General features: G+C 38.7%; 1 protein-coding gene across 1 annotated transcript; it reads right to left on the bottom strand.

Annotated features, from left to right (window-relative positions):
- Positions 1–2,110: 2,110 nt before the first annotated feature.
- On the bottom strand, positions 2,111–11,277 carry LOC149832548 (NAC domain-containing protein 37-like). The gene is made up of 4 exons (XM_090012501.1): positions 11,267–11,277; positions 3,769–3,932; positions 2,844–3,115; positions 2,111–2,731 (listed from the first exon to the last, which is right to left on the bottom strand). Exons 1-4 carry the CDS (start codon positions 11,275–11,277, stop codon positions 2,150–2,152), a joined length of 1,029 nt encoding a protein of 342 aa, XP_089868627.1. The 3' UTR covers positions 2,111–2,149.
- Between the last annotated feature and the right edge of the window lie 2,552 nt (positions 11,278–13,829).

Genomic DNA, 13,829 nt, shown 5'->3' with positions numbered 1-13,829 from the left:
ATAATATTTATTACTCTTCACAAAAATATTGTCCTTATAAAATGAAATTGTGGTTTTTATGCAAAAATGCTAATAGAAACGAACTTGATACTCATTTATAATATAATAAAAACATGTTTCTCAGGTTGTTGAGATGAGTTTCTTAAACATTTGGTACTTCGAATTATGGTTTCCGAGTACTGATATGGGATACGCTGGGGGTGTATCGAGTACCAATGCAATTATGGTCTAACTAAAAGTATGAGGTCGCACTTTCTAAAACCATTTCCATATCCTTTTCAAATACTAAAACAAAAAAAAGAAGAAAAAAGAACGAAATGTTATTTGTCATTTTTCATTAATCTCCTTTTTATCCTTGTTAATTTACTGCATTATTGTAGCTGAATTAGAGTTTTGGGCTTCAAATTCAGCGAAACCTTCAGAGCCCTAGTATAAAATTGTGGAGAAAATTAAAAGGAACTATAGCTATGCAGCCTTTTTCCAAGCATTTATAGATTTAGTAATAAGAACGGCAACCAATTGATAAGCACTATGAAGAAGGATATCCCATGACATATGACATTGTGAATCATATGTTGATCTTAGCTGTCCAACTGAACGTGTCCTGGCTGCCCACATTCTCATATCCATCCGTAGAAGTGATCCGAGTCTTCTAGATGCATTCGGTTGTATGGCTAGGATATATACATGACACACAACATCATACGTCATATGATATATATGATCCTTTTTCTAACACTATGGTTATCGAACAAAGCTTGTTATAACTAGGGGTGTCAACGGGTTGGTTTGGTTTGGACCCATGTAGAACCAAACCCAGACCTGATTTGAGATGATGGTATTGGTTCCAGACCCAGGTCTAATCGGGTTCACCATAAGAGAAACCATACCCAGTTCCTATAAGAATTCCATAAACCAGATCTGGACCATACCCGGTAAATTAATATTTTTTATATTTTCTACATTGAAAATTAGTGGATCTTAGTCGGAACTCGGGTCGGGCTCGGGTCCAGTATGAAATTTCACAAACCATACCCAACTCCATATATTAATTGGACCCTTCGGATCCGACCCAGATTCTAATCGGAGTTTCTTGTTTATCACCGTACCCTGACCCTATAGGGTATGGTACGGGTCTGGTCTGGGTCAAACCGGACCCGTTGACACCCCTAGTTATAACTAGCTAGCTAGACAACTATTCTCGAATATTTGTCTGTAGGGAACCATACATCTTGCTTCATATAATAAGGGTAAATCCAACGTGGTACTCGCTCGGTTTGGTTCATGCGAAACTTTTTTGGCCTCAGCAAATAGACCCAGTAGCCAAGTCATGAGTAGCTTGTGTAGCATAAATGAACTAAACATGAAGAAAGCTGGACAGCTTGGCTTATCAGCTTGTATTGATCAGGTAAGTATGCATATTACTTATCAGACTCATCACAAGCTCAAGCTCGGCTCGTCTGGCCTAGTTCGAGCAGGTTTTGGAAGTAAATGAACCCAAGCTTGGCTCATTCAGTTCGTTTATCAGCCCTGGTTACTCATAGTTTCCAAACATCTGCAAACCAGTCGTACTAGAAGTTATGAGGCTTACCAAGTAACATGATCCAATCCCACACACGCACGCACACTCACAAAAGCACAAGATGATTTGGAATCTGGACAGTCAGGCGTTCAGTTCATGCTTAACAATAATGGCCGGAGCAAGAATCATCTAAACCATCGATATTAAATCTGACAGACCATAGAGGCTTTTGTGCCTATAGAGAATTGCACACACACACACACACACACACACACACACACACACACGCTCATAGATTCCTTAGTAAGGAAAGGAATATGCGAAGTAGGATACTAACAGACTATTTGGTTCACAGTCAAAGAGCACAACTTATACAGTAAAGCCAACGATAAGCTGAAAATTATAGGTCCACTCACTTTATCCTATATTCCTTGGACACATGCGTGTGTGTGTGTGTGTGTGAGAGAGAGAGAGAGAAAGTCATGCTCCTTGGCTGCATGTCATACCTCGCGCAGAGACAATCCCTACTTATTTACACAAGGAATCCCCAAGTCCCACTAACTCATCCAAAGCTCAAAAAAACAAGACTCATAATACCACATTACTCCTTATGTCAAACCTCACTTCTCAAATCTGCAACACATCAACATCACAACCAGGGCTTAGATTCAGTAATCCTGCATGATCAAGCTCAAACCCTTGCCCCTTGACAGCACCCTCCAACAGAACCAAACCCAGTTCTTTATTCCCATGAATTCCAAATTCACACCCTTCACCTTCACCCACATCATGCCTTTCTTCTTGACTCAACTGTGAGGCCACAAACCTATCCAGTGCCCTCCAATCTGTCAACTTCTCTCTTCTCTTCTTCACCTCCTCATTTCCTCCACCAAAACCAAACTGTGGGAAACCATCACATTCTGTCATGCAAAGAGAGATGGGTGTCTTAAAAAACTGATTAATCTTGGGGCTATCTAGCTGGGGTAGCTGCAGAAATCTCTCAGAAAGACTGTAATTGACGTTTTCAACCTCAAGCTCCTGCTTACATACTAGTGCAGGTCGTTGGCTAGAGAGAAAATCCAAAGAATCCAACACATTGTTAACTCCGCTGTGGTCTTCATAGAAATAGCTCGAGTCCCACGCTTCATTGCTTCTTGTTTGACAGTTGGTTCTTTTCTTGAATGCTCTGCAAACAACCCATCCTTCTTCCTGTAGAATAGAATTCAAAGTAATTTTCTGTGAGATGAGAAAAGAAATATTGGTAGTGTAATTAGGAGCAAGAAAAGTGAGAGAGAAGCGGTATATGTAGTGGTGTGATTGCCTGAGGGGGGCCATTTTCATCTGTTTCAAGCCTGTATTCATGCATGATCCAGTCAGTCTTCTGGCCGTTGGGAGCTCGGCCTTTGTAGAAGACGAGAGTCTTTCGCATGCCGATGAGGCGGAGCTTGTCATAGATGGCCTTGTCACGGCCTGTGGCCTTCCAAAAACCGGCCATGGTTGCCCTGTTAGTCCTAGTCCCCGTTGGGTATTTCTTGTCCTTGTGGCTGAAAAAATACCATTCCGTTTGTTCTTCATTACCAATTCTACATCTTTCTGTTTCACAGCACACAAATAGATTAGTGTGAAACATCGCATACATGCGTTCATGAAAGCATGGTGCTACTGTAATGATATATATATATATATATATATGAAACTGTAGCGGATTCGCATGATACAAGCATGCATGCTCGACAGACACACACACACGAGTTTTAAATCAAAGCAGTGAAGAGCTGTGTGTGTGTGTGATATATAACTTGAATGGTGCACGCAACGCGTGCATAATATTGGAGCAAAATAATGCGTGCACCCACGCATCATTCATGACTCACATGCAGAACTAAAGGACACATAATGCCTAATTTCATCAAGCAAGAGAATATATATAGAGACTTGTGAAGAAAAAGTATAGCGTCCTACGACATATGATGTTGCATATCATATGTCAATCCTAGCCGTTCACATTCTCACCCCGTTTACAAATATGATCCTAGCCATCCAGATGCATTCGGTTGGAGGGCTAGGATCGACATGTGAAGCGCCCCATCATATCTCATGGGATACATGCCACACATACAAACATGACCCACAACTAGAATCATGATCACTGTGTGGCATTAGCTCTCTCTCTCTCTCTCTCTCTCTCTCTCACACACACACACACACACACACACACACCAAAGAAGGCTATGTTTGGCTAATACCTTGAAGATCCCATGGCTCTATCCTATAAAGATCAATGTCCCTTATCACATCAAGATCTATCTTCTGTGATGCAACTTTCTTCTTGAGGTAATAACCAACCAACTCTTCATCCGTGGGGTGAAATCTGAACCCCGGTGGAACACAAGACTCTGTTGTCTCCATCCTCCTGCAACAGCATTCAACACCACTCATCATACCAAAATCATTTCTAGGGCCTCACACCAACCTTCAAAGTGCTAGGCAAGCAAACAACAAGAAACTAACAAATTAGAAACCTCCAAAATCATAAGGACTACATGGTCTTATGACCCACCTCTTGCATCCAACCCAAAAACCCAAGCATGAAACATGGGTATCCAAATAAACACCATAATTTATGTCACAAAAGAAAAACCCTGAAATTAGTGTTTCAGGAGGAAAAAAGAAATCATAGAGAATGCTAAAAAAAGACGAGTCAGATAGTTGATGCTTAGTATACTTGCTAACTAGAGACAAGCCAAGTATTAATAAGAATAACAATGAAATGGTGCTGACTTGCTCTAATCATTTTGTCTAGAAGAGTGAAATGGTAGATCATTCAAGGAAGGTGGTATAGTCTATTGCTATTGATTAAAATTGACTTTGGCCATGGAGGCCGGCTTTCAAATAGTGCAGAAAGGTGAGTGACGTCCACAACAAACAGCATGCGCAACCAAGAATGAGAAAAAAGATGCTGAAACCACACAAAAGGAATGTAGGTTGTTTCTCTCAGTGTATTTCTTTATTCTTTTCTTTCTCAGTATACCAGCATGCTGCAGACCTGCACTAGAAGTTTTGGTTCGTTATCTTTATGACCAATATTTCATGTCAGCAAAAAAACAAGGAGAAGAAGAAGCATGCACTGACTCTCGTGTCTTTTGGTCTAGGGTTTTGGTGACACATACTTATTACATTGCCTTTTTTTTGCTTTGTTTGACAATCCACATTTTGATAATAGTTAATAAGGTTTGATGGTAAAAGATTACCCTCAACCCCTTTCATACAATCCCAAATGATTTGTCTTTTGGTGCATATAGAAGAATATGGCTAGAAGAATGAACCTCTTGATTGGATCAAAACCTGAGAGAACCCTTGGATTTGTGAGAAGCAGATTAAATATTTCTTGAAATTAATGAAACGGTAACTGTCATGTTCACCACACCTTGCCGAGAGAGAGAGAGAGGGGGGGGGGTGCAATAGATTGAGATTGGTGCATTTTGATGGGACAAAGAATCAGCTAGTTATTTGTGAAATGTTGAAAAGTGCAAGGTGGCTTTAATTTGCCTGGCAACAAAGAAATAATGAAGAATTTTAAAGGGAAAAAAAGGGAGAAAAATACAGACACAGCAAGCCTTTAAACCATGGTTTCTGATGAATTTTGGTAGAAATTCTGAGAATCCATGTCAGGTGTATATATGCATTCCTTCTGCATAGAATTGTGGGAAAAATCAAAACATCCAACACAACTCATGCATAATCACACAGAACAACCAAAACAAGCTCAAAAAGAAAAAGAAGTAAAACATGAGAACAAAAGATGAAGAAAATTTTAAAACCACAATAAATTTCAAAAAGAAAAAAATTGAGAGAGAGAGAGAGAGAGCCTATAACCATTACAAAAGCATATGGGTTTTACCCTTCATATGAATTGGTGACCCGATCTGCCTGCAAACTCTCTCTCACAAAGAGAAGACGAAGAATAAGTAGAGCGGCTTCTTACTTACCTATTTTACCTTGAAAAAGCAAAGAGAATAATGGTGGTGAGAGCGCAGAATCAGAGAATAAGGAGGAGGAGAAGAAAACTCTTCCTTTGTATGAACGGAAAGTTAATGGCGTTAACGGGAAACACAAACATCAGATATAAAGGGAGTGCAAAAAGCAAGAGAGAGGGATCCTCCCGTTTCTAGAGAGAGAGAGAGAGAGAGAGAGAGAGAGAGAGAGAGAGAGAGAAGGAAAGGGGTGGGGGTGGGGGTGGTGTAGTTCTCGATTGCGCGTGGGTGTTGGGGCATGGAATGGAAGGGCCTTTGTCCCCATGACGTCACTCTCTCTCTCTCTCTCTCTCTCTCTCTCTTTCTGCTGCAGCCTTTTTAGGGCAGAGATGCGCGATACGACACGTCGGATTTTTCTCACCACCGGATCTGCCACGTATGACTTGGACGGTAGTGAGGCTCCCACCACAACTGGGGACTACCATTAACCAGCTTGGCTCATGCACCGGCTGGCTTGGCTCGGTTTGGCTGGTTCAGTAGCACATTTCTAGTGAATCAAATGGGTTGGATTAATTAGGTTCGGATGTGGGCATTACTGAATCCTATAAAATCGGATACGAGTAATCAGGTTCGGATTCTGATGGAGATACGCCTTTTTATAAGTAATTGGATTCGGGATGTCAGTCAAATTCAGATGAAGATTCGGATCCAAATGTAAAACACTAAACTAAACGCACATCCAACTCAATCGGATCTACCACCCAAATTTGAACCGATGTTGTTTATTTCAGCTAGGAAAATTTGCCTTATTTACTGTTCCAATTCAATGCATTACTAGCGCATCCCTAATGCAGCCCGGGAGTGCTTGGGGCTGGGCTGGGGCAGACCTAATCTGATTCATTAACTAAATGGGCTAAAAAATCTAATGCTTCCTAAAAGTTAATTTTGAAAGTGCAATTTTTGGAATGAGATGGTTTGAATTGCATAACTCCATAGATCCTATATATATATATATATATATATATATATATATATATGAAGAAGGAATCATGTAAGGAATTAATTAGGTGATTCTTATTTGTCCAAATGGTACTTCTAACTTGGAATGAGCATGAATAAATTAATTAAACATATTTCTTTATCTTTTGAGTTGTTCTGCCGGATCGGTAGCTTGGCTTATAAATCAAAGGCATATCATCTTTTTAACCAAAACTGATTATGCCTTATTAAAATCTTGTTTTGATGCACAACATCAGCAGGCTTTCAGAAAATGAGGAAGCTACATGGTTAGCCAATACCCTGTAGTTCCTTTACTTTACTTTAGTGAAAAATGTGTTCCTTTTTTTTTGGGGAAATTTTTTTAGAAGCTTCATAATAATGGATTTGGAGTGAATGTGAGGATAGTTCATGTGAAAACTTGAAGAAAGAATCAATATATATATATATATATATATATATATATTTTTTTCAAGCTCACCCTCTATCAGAAGTGTTACATGGCTACCTTTTTAAAAGATAGCCAAGGCTAGATTGATGGTTATCCCCAACTCATTTCAGCGGATTGGAGTTCATATGATTATTCTATTATCCTTGCCATCATAACTAGACTTTGTCATTTCTAAGTGGAGTCAGTCAGCTTTACATATTTTCTTTTCCTATGATCTTTTCCAACTAAATTTACGAAGCCATATTGTTTTTCATGGGTACGGCATTTGTTAGTTTTATTTTCCAATTCATTTACAATTAAAACTCGTGCCACCCACAATACTTCATATGGGAGATAAGGTTTTGTTGACTATTAAATTTATCAAGTCTAATTAATTAAAATGACCAAGTCTAATAACATCTGGGTGATAAGGTATCTAATTAAGATAAGACCAGCCAGATATGTGCAAGTAGTATATATATATGTGTGTGTGTGTGTGTGTGTGTGTGTGTGTGTTCTTTCTCTTCCAATCATTTTATCTTCTTTTCCTATTAAAAAAAGGTAAAAAATTGGATATCATGGCCTCTAGATCAAAGTTTAATGATCCTAACACTTGTATGTTTTTTCTTGTTTTGAGTGCAGCTTCTAATTAAATAAAATGTATGCATAGATTTTAATCAAAGGTAACTCCAGTATACGCAAAAAATATAATTACTTTTTTTATATGATTTTTCCAAGTAAAATTTCACGAGAACCCATAAGTCTTGGTATTTACATAATGACCATGGTATTGGGGCCCAACCTTGATCGGATTTATCAGAGCTGAGGAGTCAGGTCAATCTGGGTCTGGTCTATCAACTGTTCATATTAGGATTTGGCTCATCAAAAGTGAGAAATCAAGTCAGATTTGGATGTAATGCAAGACATGAATCTTAACTGATCAGGTTGAATCTGGATTCTCTCCTTCAAAAATTAAAGATCCAAGATAGATCTGTAAATCTGAATTACTGGATCGGGCCATCAGAACTGAGTGATCAAGTTAGATTTCAATCAGCTCCATCAGCAGATCAATCTGGGTCTGACTTGCTATCGAGATTACTGGATCCCATCCAAATGTCAAGCAAATTTTCTGAGCTGTAGCTAAAGTCTTTATTGTCGACTCATTTCCTGTTTCTTTCAATATGACTCAAGTCACTTCAATTTGGCAATGTTGTGCATCCAATCGGACTTGCCCGGGCCCTTAATTTTCTCTTCTATTGGAATTATTTGGTATTACTTATAAAATTATTTTAATGTATTTGTTCATATATATATATATATATATATATATATATATATATATATATATATATAGGAAATAATATTAATTTCCATTAAAAAGCACAGCAGGTCTGTAGGGCATAATCATTGTAATCTTTTTAGTGTTGGTTAAGCTCCTAATCAATGGTTTTGATGCAAAAATAACCTTCTAGAAACTAAAGGAAATTTATGCTTGAATCTATGATGGGAAGAAATCTTGCAATGAAATGGTTATAGGATTTGATCATCATCATGACCCAGGGGGTTTGGCATAGTGGGATGCGGCCTAGACCGTTTAATGGGCAGTCTAGGTTCAAATCCTTTGGGTGTCACCCCCTGCGGGAGCTGAAGCCAGGCCACTCCCTAGGGTCGAGGGGTAAGCCCTCGGAGTTTTATGGTTGACATGGACAGAGACCGTTAGTATGGCAGGCTGAGCCACAGTGGCTAGGTCTCTACGCCTCGGGTGGTTTCTCCGAGTAAAAATTAAAAAAAAGATTTGATCATCATAGTTTACTTAGTGCTGAACCTATTTTAATCAATGGTTTTGGATGACAGCTTTTTAACGAGATATAGATTCATGCTTGAGATTACATTGAGAAATAACTTTCAAATGAAACATCTAAATCCCTTGATGTGAAACAGATGAAAAAACCAAATTAATTAACGTTCAAATAACCAAATTTAAACCACTTTATTTATTTATTTTTATGAGATGTCACCATCTAAGAGGGGTCTAATGACTCTAATTTGCTAGGTTGGTAGGCTTAGATGATCGGTTTTACATTTTTTCCAACTCATGGCCACGGACCAAATATGATTCTGTAAACTCAAAACCAAACACGGTTGACTGTTTGAGTCATGATATTTTTTCTTATAGATAGTGACATGATTTTAAATTAATCATCGATCATAAAATGCAAATTTGAGTTTTCCATAAGATTGCTTAGATTAGAATACTTTAGACAACTTCAAGTTGGTTGCCATGATTCGAATGAGCTGTGTTTTCCAATCAAGTATGACCCTATTGGATCTTTTACTAGGAGAAGTTACATCTATTCTCCTACTGTTCCTTTCCTAGTCAAGTAGTTGTGAGTCTTGTGACTATGTCAAGACTCAACCAAGTCAAAGTCTATTCTTGTTGTGACCAAAAAGTCTGTTGCAAGTAGGGGTGCCAACGGGTCAGGTTTGGTTCGGACCCAGGTGGAATCAGACTTGGACCAGATTTCCGGGTATGGTATTGGGTCTGGACCCAGTTATCTACTATAAGAGAAACCATACCCGGACCCAATAAGAACTACATGAACCAGACCCGAACCATACCCGGTAAAATAATATTTTTTTATCATTTTTACATTGAAAAATTTGGGTTAATCGAAATTCGGGTTGAGCCCGGGTCTGGTATAAAATTTCACAAACTATACCCGGGTTCATGTATTAATTGGACCTTCAGGTCCGGACCCAGGTCTTCTTATTTGTCACCATACCCCGACCCTATAGGGTTTTGGTCCGGGTAAAACGGACCCGTTGACATCCCTAGTTGCAAGCCTACTAGGACACTTCATTGTGAAAGTTCAGATGGCAATCGAATATATGGATCGGATAAGATCCATAACGGTTTAAACCAAGTGAAAGTCCGGGCTTGGTGAACTTGAAAATCAGTGGAGGGTAAGGGGTGTGCCCTAAGCTTGAACCGAGCCGAGACGCGCCGAGCCATGTGTGAACTAAACGCTTGGTTGACGTGGCGCTGGGGTTTTGGTCGGCCAATCATGAGGCGGACCGCATCATTGCGCTCATGAGGGCCCCGCGGGCCCCACCAGAACGCGTCTGAGCGGGGCGGTGAGTCGAGGGAGCCAAAAGAAAAGAAGAAAACGACTCCCAACCCAAAAGCCTTTTCACTTTTTCTTTCTATCCATCTCCATAGAGAGAGAATGAACCGTAAGTAAATCTCTCTCTCTCTCTCTCTCTCTCTCAAGCTTGGCGTAAGCAAGAAAAGAGGAAGATCGTTGAGGGGTCCTCTAAGAATCTAACCCTTGACATTGACCGCCCTCCAACACCCTTTCCTTTTATTTTCCTCATTACTATCCAGCATAATATTATTGTATTTTTAAATACTGTATTTTTGTTGGAATATTATTATCTTCTTAATATATCATGGTAAAATCTTGATATTCTCAAAATATTACTGATATTTATGACTATGATCTGCACAAGATCCTGACCCGACTGATCCAAATCCTGGTATGGACATGATTATTGTTTAGCCTGATTCCGTAAGCCTTCCTTGATCCCTTTAGCTAAATGAGTTGAATTTGGTTTAGTTTTTCATATCCAACTCTGCAAAATCCTGATCCGATTGTCATTTAAAAAGGACTAAAGCATGGTAGGAACAAATGTCTAATCGGATCTAGGTTCGGTAAAGGCTAGCTCTTCCCATCTATATCTGAATCAGATCCTATGTCTGATTATGCTACACTGACATATGAGTGTGGGACTCGGTAATGCCTACATCAGACTGAATCCGATCTGTTTGCATCCTCTTATGAACGTTAGTGAAATCCAGTCCAATTAACATCCGGCAGTTGGTGAGAACCAGAGGCAAAGAATTATCCTATACTTTACTCTTCACTCTCACTCTTCTCTACGTGTGTGAATCACAAACTTCTCTCTCCTGGTGAGTAGGGGAATTATTGTTTCTCTCTAGCACTAGGGTTTGAATCATATTCACAACAATGGGGGAAGGCACGAAAGGAACTAATGGGAGGGGCCAAATATCCCTGCCATTATGGCCACTTGGAGAAAATACTAGTAGTAGTTGGTAGGAAAAAAGCATAAAAATACATCAATACATATGAAAAAAAATTTGCAGAATGTAAACTTATTTCTAAGGCAAGCATTGACCTAAACCCAATATCTTTTTGTTGGCATTTCTTTGTCCATGGACCATGTTTGTAGAAGAAGATTTCCTTGCTTTTAATAATTTAATAATTTTGTTGTAAAAAGGAAAACATTTCATGAACTGTATAGCCAATCAATATGGCATTCTACATTTTTTTCATTTATTATACAGAAAACCCCGTGCAGGTCTTAACCTGCTATACCAATGACTATCGGCTTGACAGAGTAGAACTCCGTGGGCAAATTGATGATCTGTTTGAATTCTCTAACATGCTGGAGGTTCAGTTCCATGAAGCCTCTTGCTCTGCCTTGTGGAAGGGGGTGCTCAAACGAGGACTCGAACTAGAGGTAGAGTGGAGACCTCCCTACCCATGAGCCCGAAACTATATGGGTGACTCTTTAGGGTCTCAAAATGACATGTTACTTGAAAGCTATTAATTAATTAAAAAATATTGTTACATATAACTGTTGTTAAGGGTTTAAGTATAGAATATGATTGGAGGGCAATAAAGATGGAGATTTCTAGAAAAGGTTGTCAACTTTTGACAATCTAGGGCATAAATGGAGGAGAATAAAAGGGAAGGTGCAAAAGCTAAACAAAGGTGGGATTTGAATGGTACCCTTCATGAACAGATGATCAGTTTCAGTAAGAAGCCTTTGGACCATGGGTCTTGATGAGAGAAGAATTGAACAAGGGAGATATGATGGATAGTAGAGAGCAAGGGTCCAAATGGTCAGCTTCTCATGGATGAGATTTTATGGAATAGTTGGCATTGTTGATCTTTCCACCCTCCTATTGGGTCTCTAGTACGGCTAGGCTGTGATTTAGCAACCTTTATATTCTTGGGGTAACTGTTCATGTTCACTTTGTTGGGTCAGAGAAATGATGCCTGGCCTATCGTGAAATTGGTCGCTGATATATTTTCTCAAGGAGGCCCCAAGTCTTTAACTGTATGATGCTTTAGACATCATGCCAGAGATGAATATCATACTGTGGATGTCATGAACAAGCAAAACTGTCCAAATCAAGATTAGTATTACCTTTCATAATTGTGGAAGTACAATTATATGTGGAGGTGTTGAAACACATCTTCCAAACCATCAAAAAGCTTGTACAACCATGCATGTAACAAAAACTTTGCTAAGTTCTTGAATTCCATTTGATTCAGCACTAATTGTTTGATCATTTCTGTTAGTTATAACGACATGAATGGAAAATTCCAGTACCCTGTTTGGATATTGTAGTTCATATTATTGGTCTTTTTCTTTGTTTGCTAAAGTAATCCATTTTAGTTGAAGAGGCCTAGATTGAGGTCAGGAACTAAGAACAATACATGGTGCAGTACCATGTTCCATCCAATAGTCAATTCCAACAGTTTCACAACCAAGCATTACTACCGGAACTCATTTAAGTCCTTTAGTTCCAAGTCTCATTGAATGCTGCATATTTCTTTTGATATTCATCAAGGGAAAACCCGGTTCAGGTGATGGTGCCACTCGTAGACATAATCACAATCAATGTTGTCGCAGACTCGTATCGTATCGTATCTGCAGAAAATAGATACGAAACTGACCTGAACCAGATAATTTTCAAATAAATCATATAAATGATCAAAGATAGCTTTTTAATATTTTTACTATTTTTAAATTTTTTAATATTTGGCACATGTCATTCTGTGGTTAAAAATTGATCGATTCAAAATTATTCAGCCCTGAATCAGAATCTCCCGATTCCCTGAATTGATCCAGGATCCGAGAAGATTCTTAAAACATCGATCGATCACAATTGCTTCAAGGCAGGAGCGAAACATTCACTCCCAGAAAGAAAAAGATGAGTACTCTGCTGGTTTTTCTTACACGATAGTGACTTAGTTTTTTTTTCCTGAGAAACAAGGACGGGACCAAAACTCTCATGAAACACAACTCAAATTGAGATGAATGCATCAGCTTTTACAACTCGAGTGAGCTGGTTATGTACAACATTATCTCTGTTGTGTGCACTGTGCATAAAATATCTGACTTTTTGGAAATAAATGGAAGTCATCATGTTACTGATTAGACCACCTTGAAGCTCTCAAGTTTCTTCAAAGGGAAGTAGGTCCAGATGGTCTGTCTAGTTCAAAATGGGCCTGACATATGGTGGCTGCCGCGTTGGTCCATGGGAACTCTAGGCTAAGATATGAAGGTCGGTTCTTTCTGGAAGACATGTAGTCGGAGAGGTGGTGTCAATTGAATTTCTTTCATGAAAACAAACATTTATATTTGATTCACATATCCTTGTGTATGAAGGAATGATAAATTCAGGAGAATAATAATGAACTTTGCACAGCTGGGCAATTGAAAGGTAAACAAAGGATTCTTTAAAAAATAAAAGGTAAACAAAGGGGAGCATCCGTGGTTGTCTGCGTATTCTATGACTATAGAATAGCATTAACAGCAGAAAATCCCATGTCTATTGGATCTAAAAGGTTGGCAACAACCCAAGAGCCTTTCATGTGAAAAGTGACAAGGGAAATCATCCATGGCTCTCTCTCATGAAGGCGTAGTTGTTGTTGTTGTATATATATATATATATATATATATATATATATATATATATATATATATATATATATATATATTGGTTACTAATGAAGGTAAGGAACTAATGAGCAGAAATCACTTTTTTCTCAACAAATTTCAATCTTTTGTAGATCAAATGTTACTTATTACA

Source organism: Nuphar pumila, chromosome 7, assembly GCF_984573655.1.
Source record: "Nuphar pumila chromosome 7, dmNupPumi1.hap1.1, whole genome shotgun sequence".
NCBI lineage: Eukaryota > Viridiplantae > Streptophyta > Magnoliopsida > Nymphaeales > Nymphaeaceae > Nuphar > Nuphar pumila.
This window is presented reverse-complemented; position numbering and strand designations above follow the sequence as displayed.

What these genes read in the sequence shown, in the direction of transcription:
- LOC149832548 (XM_090012501.1), bottom strand. An exon ending in AGAGCCATGGGATCTTCAAG is followed by an intron (nt 3,116 to 3,768) that starts GTATTAGCCAAA and finishes GCTGTGAAACAG; the next exon opens with AAAGATGTAGAATTGGTAAT. An exon ending in ATGAAAATGGCCCCCCTCAG is followed by an intron (nt 2,732 to 2,843) that starts GCAATCACACCA and finishes TCTATTCTACAG; the next exon opens with GAAGAAGGATGGGTTGTTTG.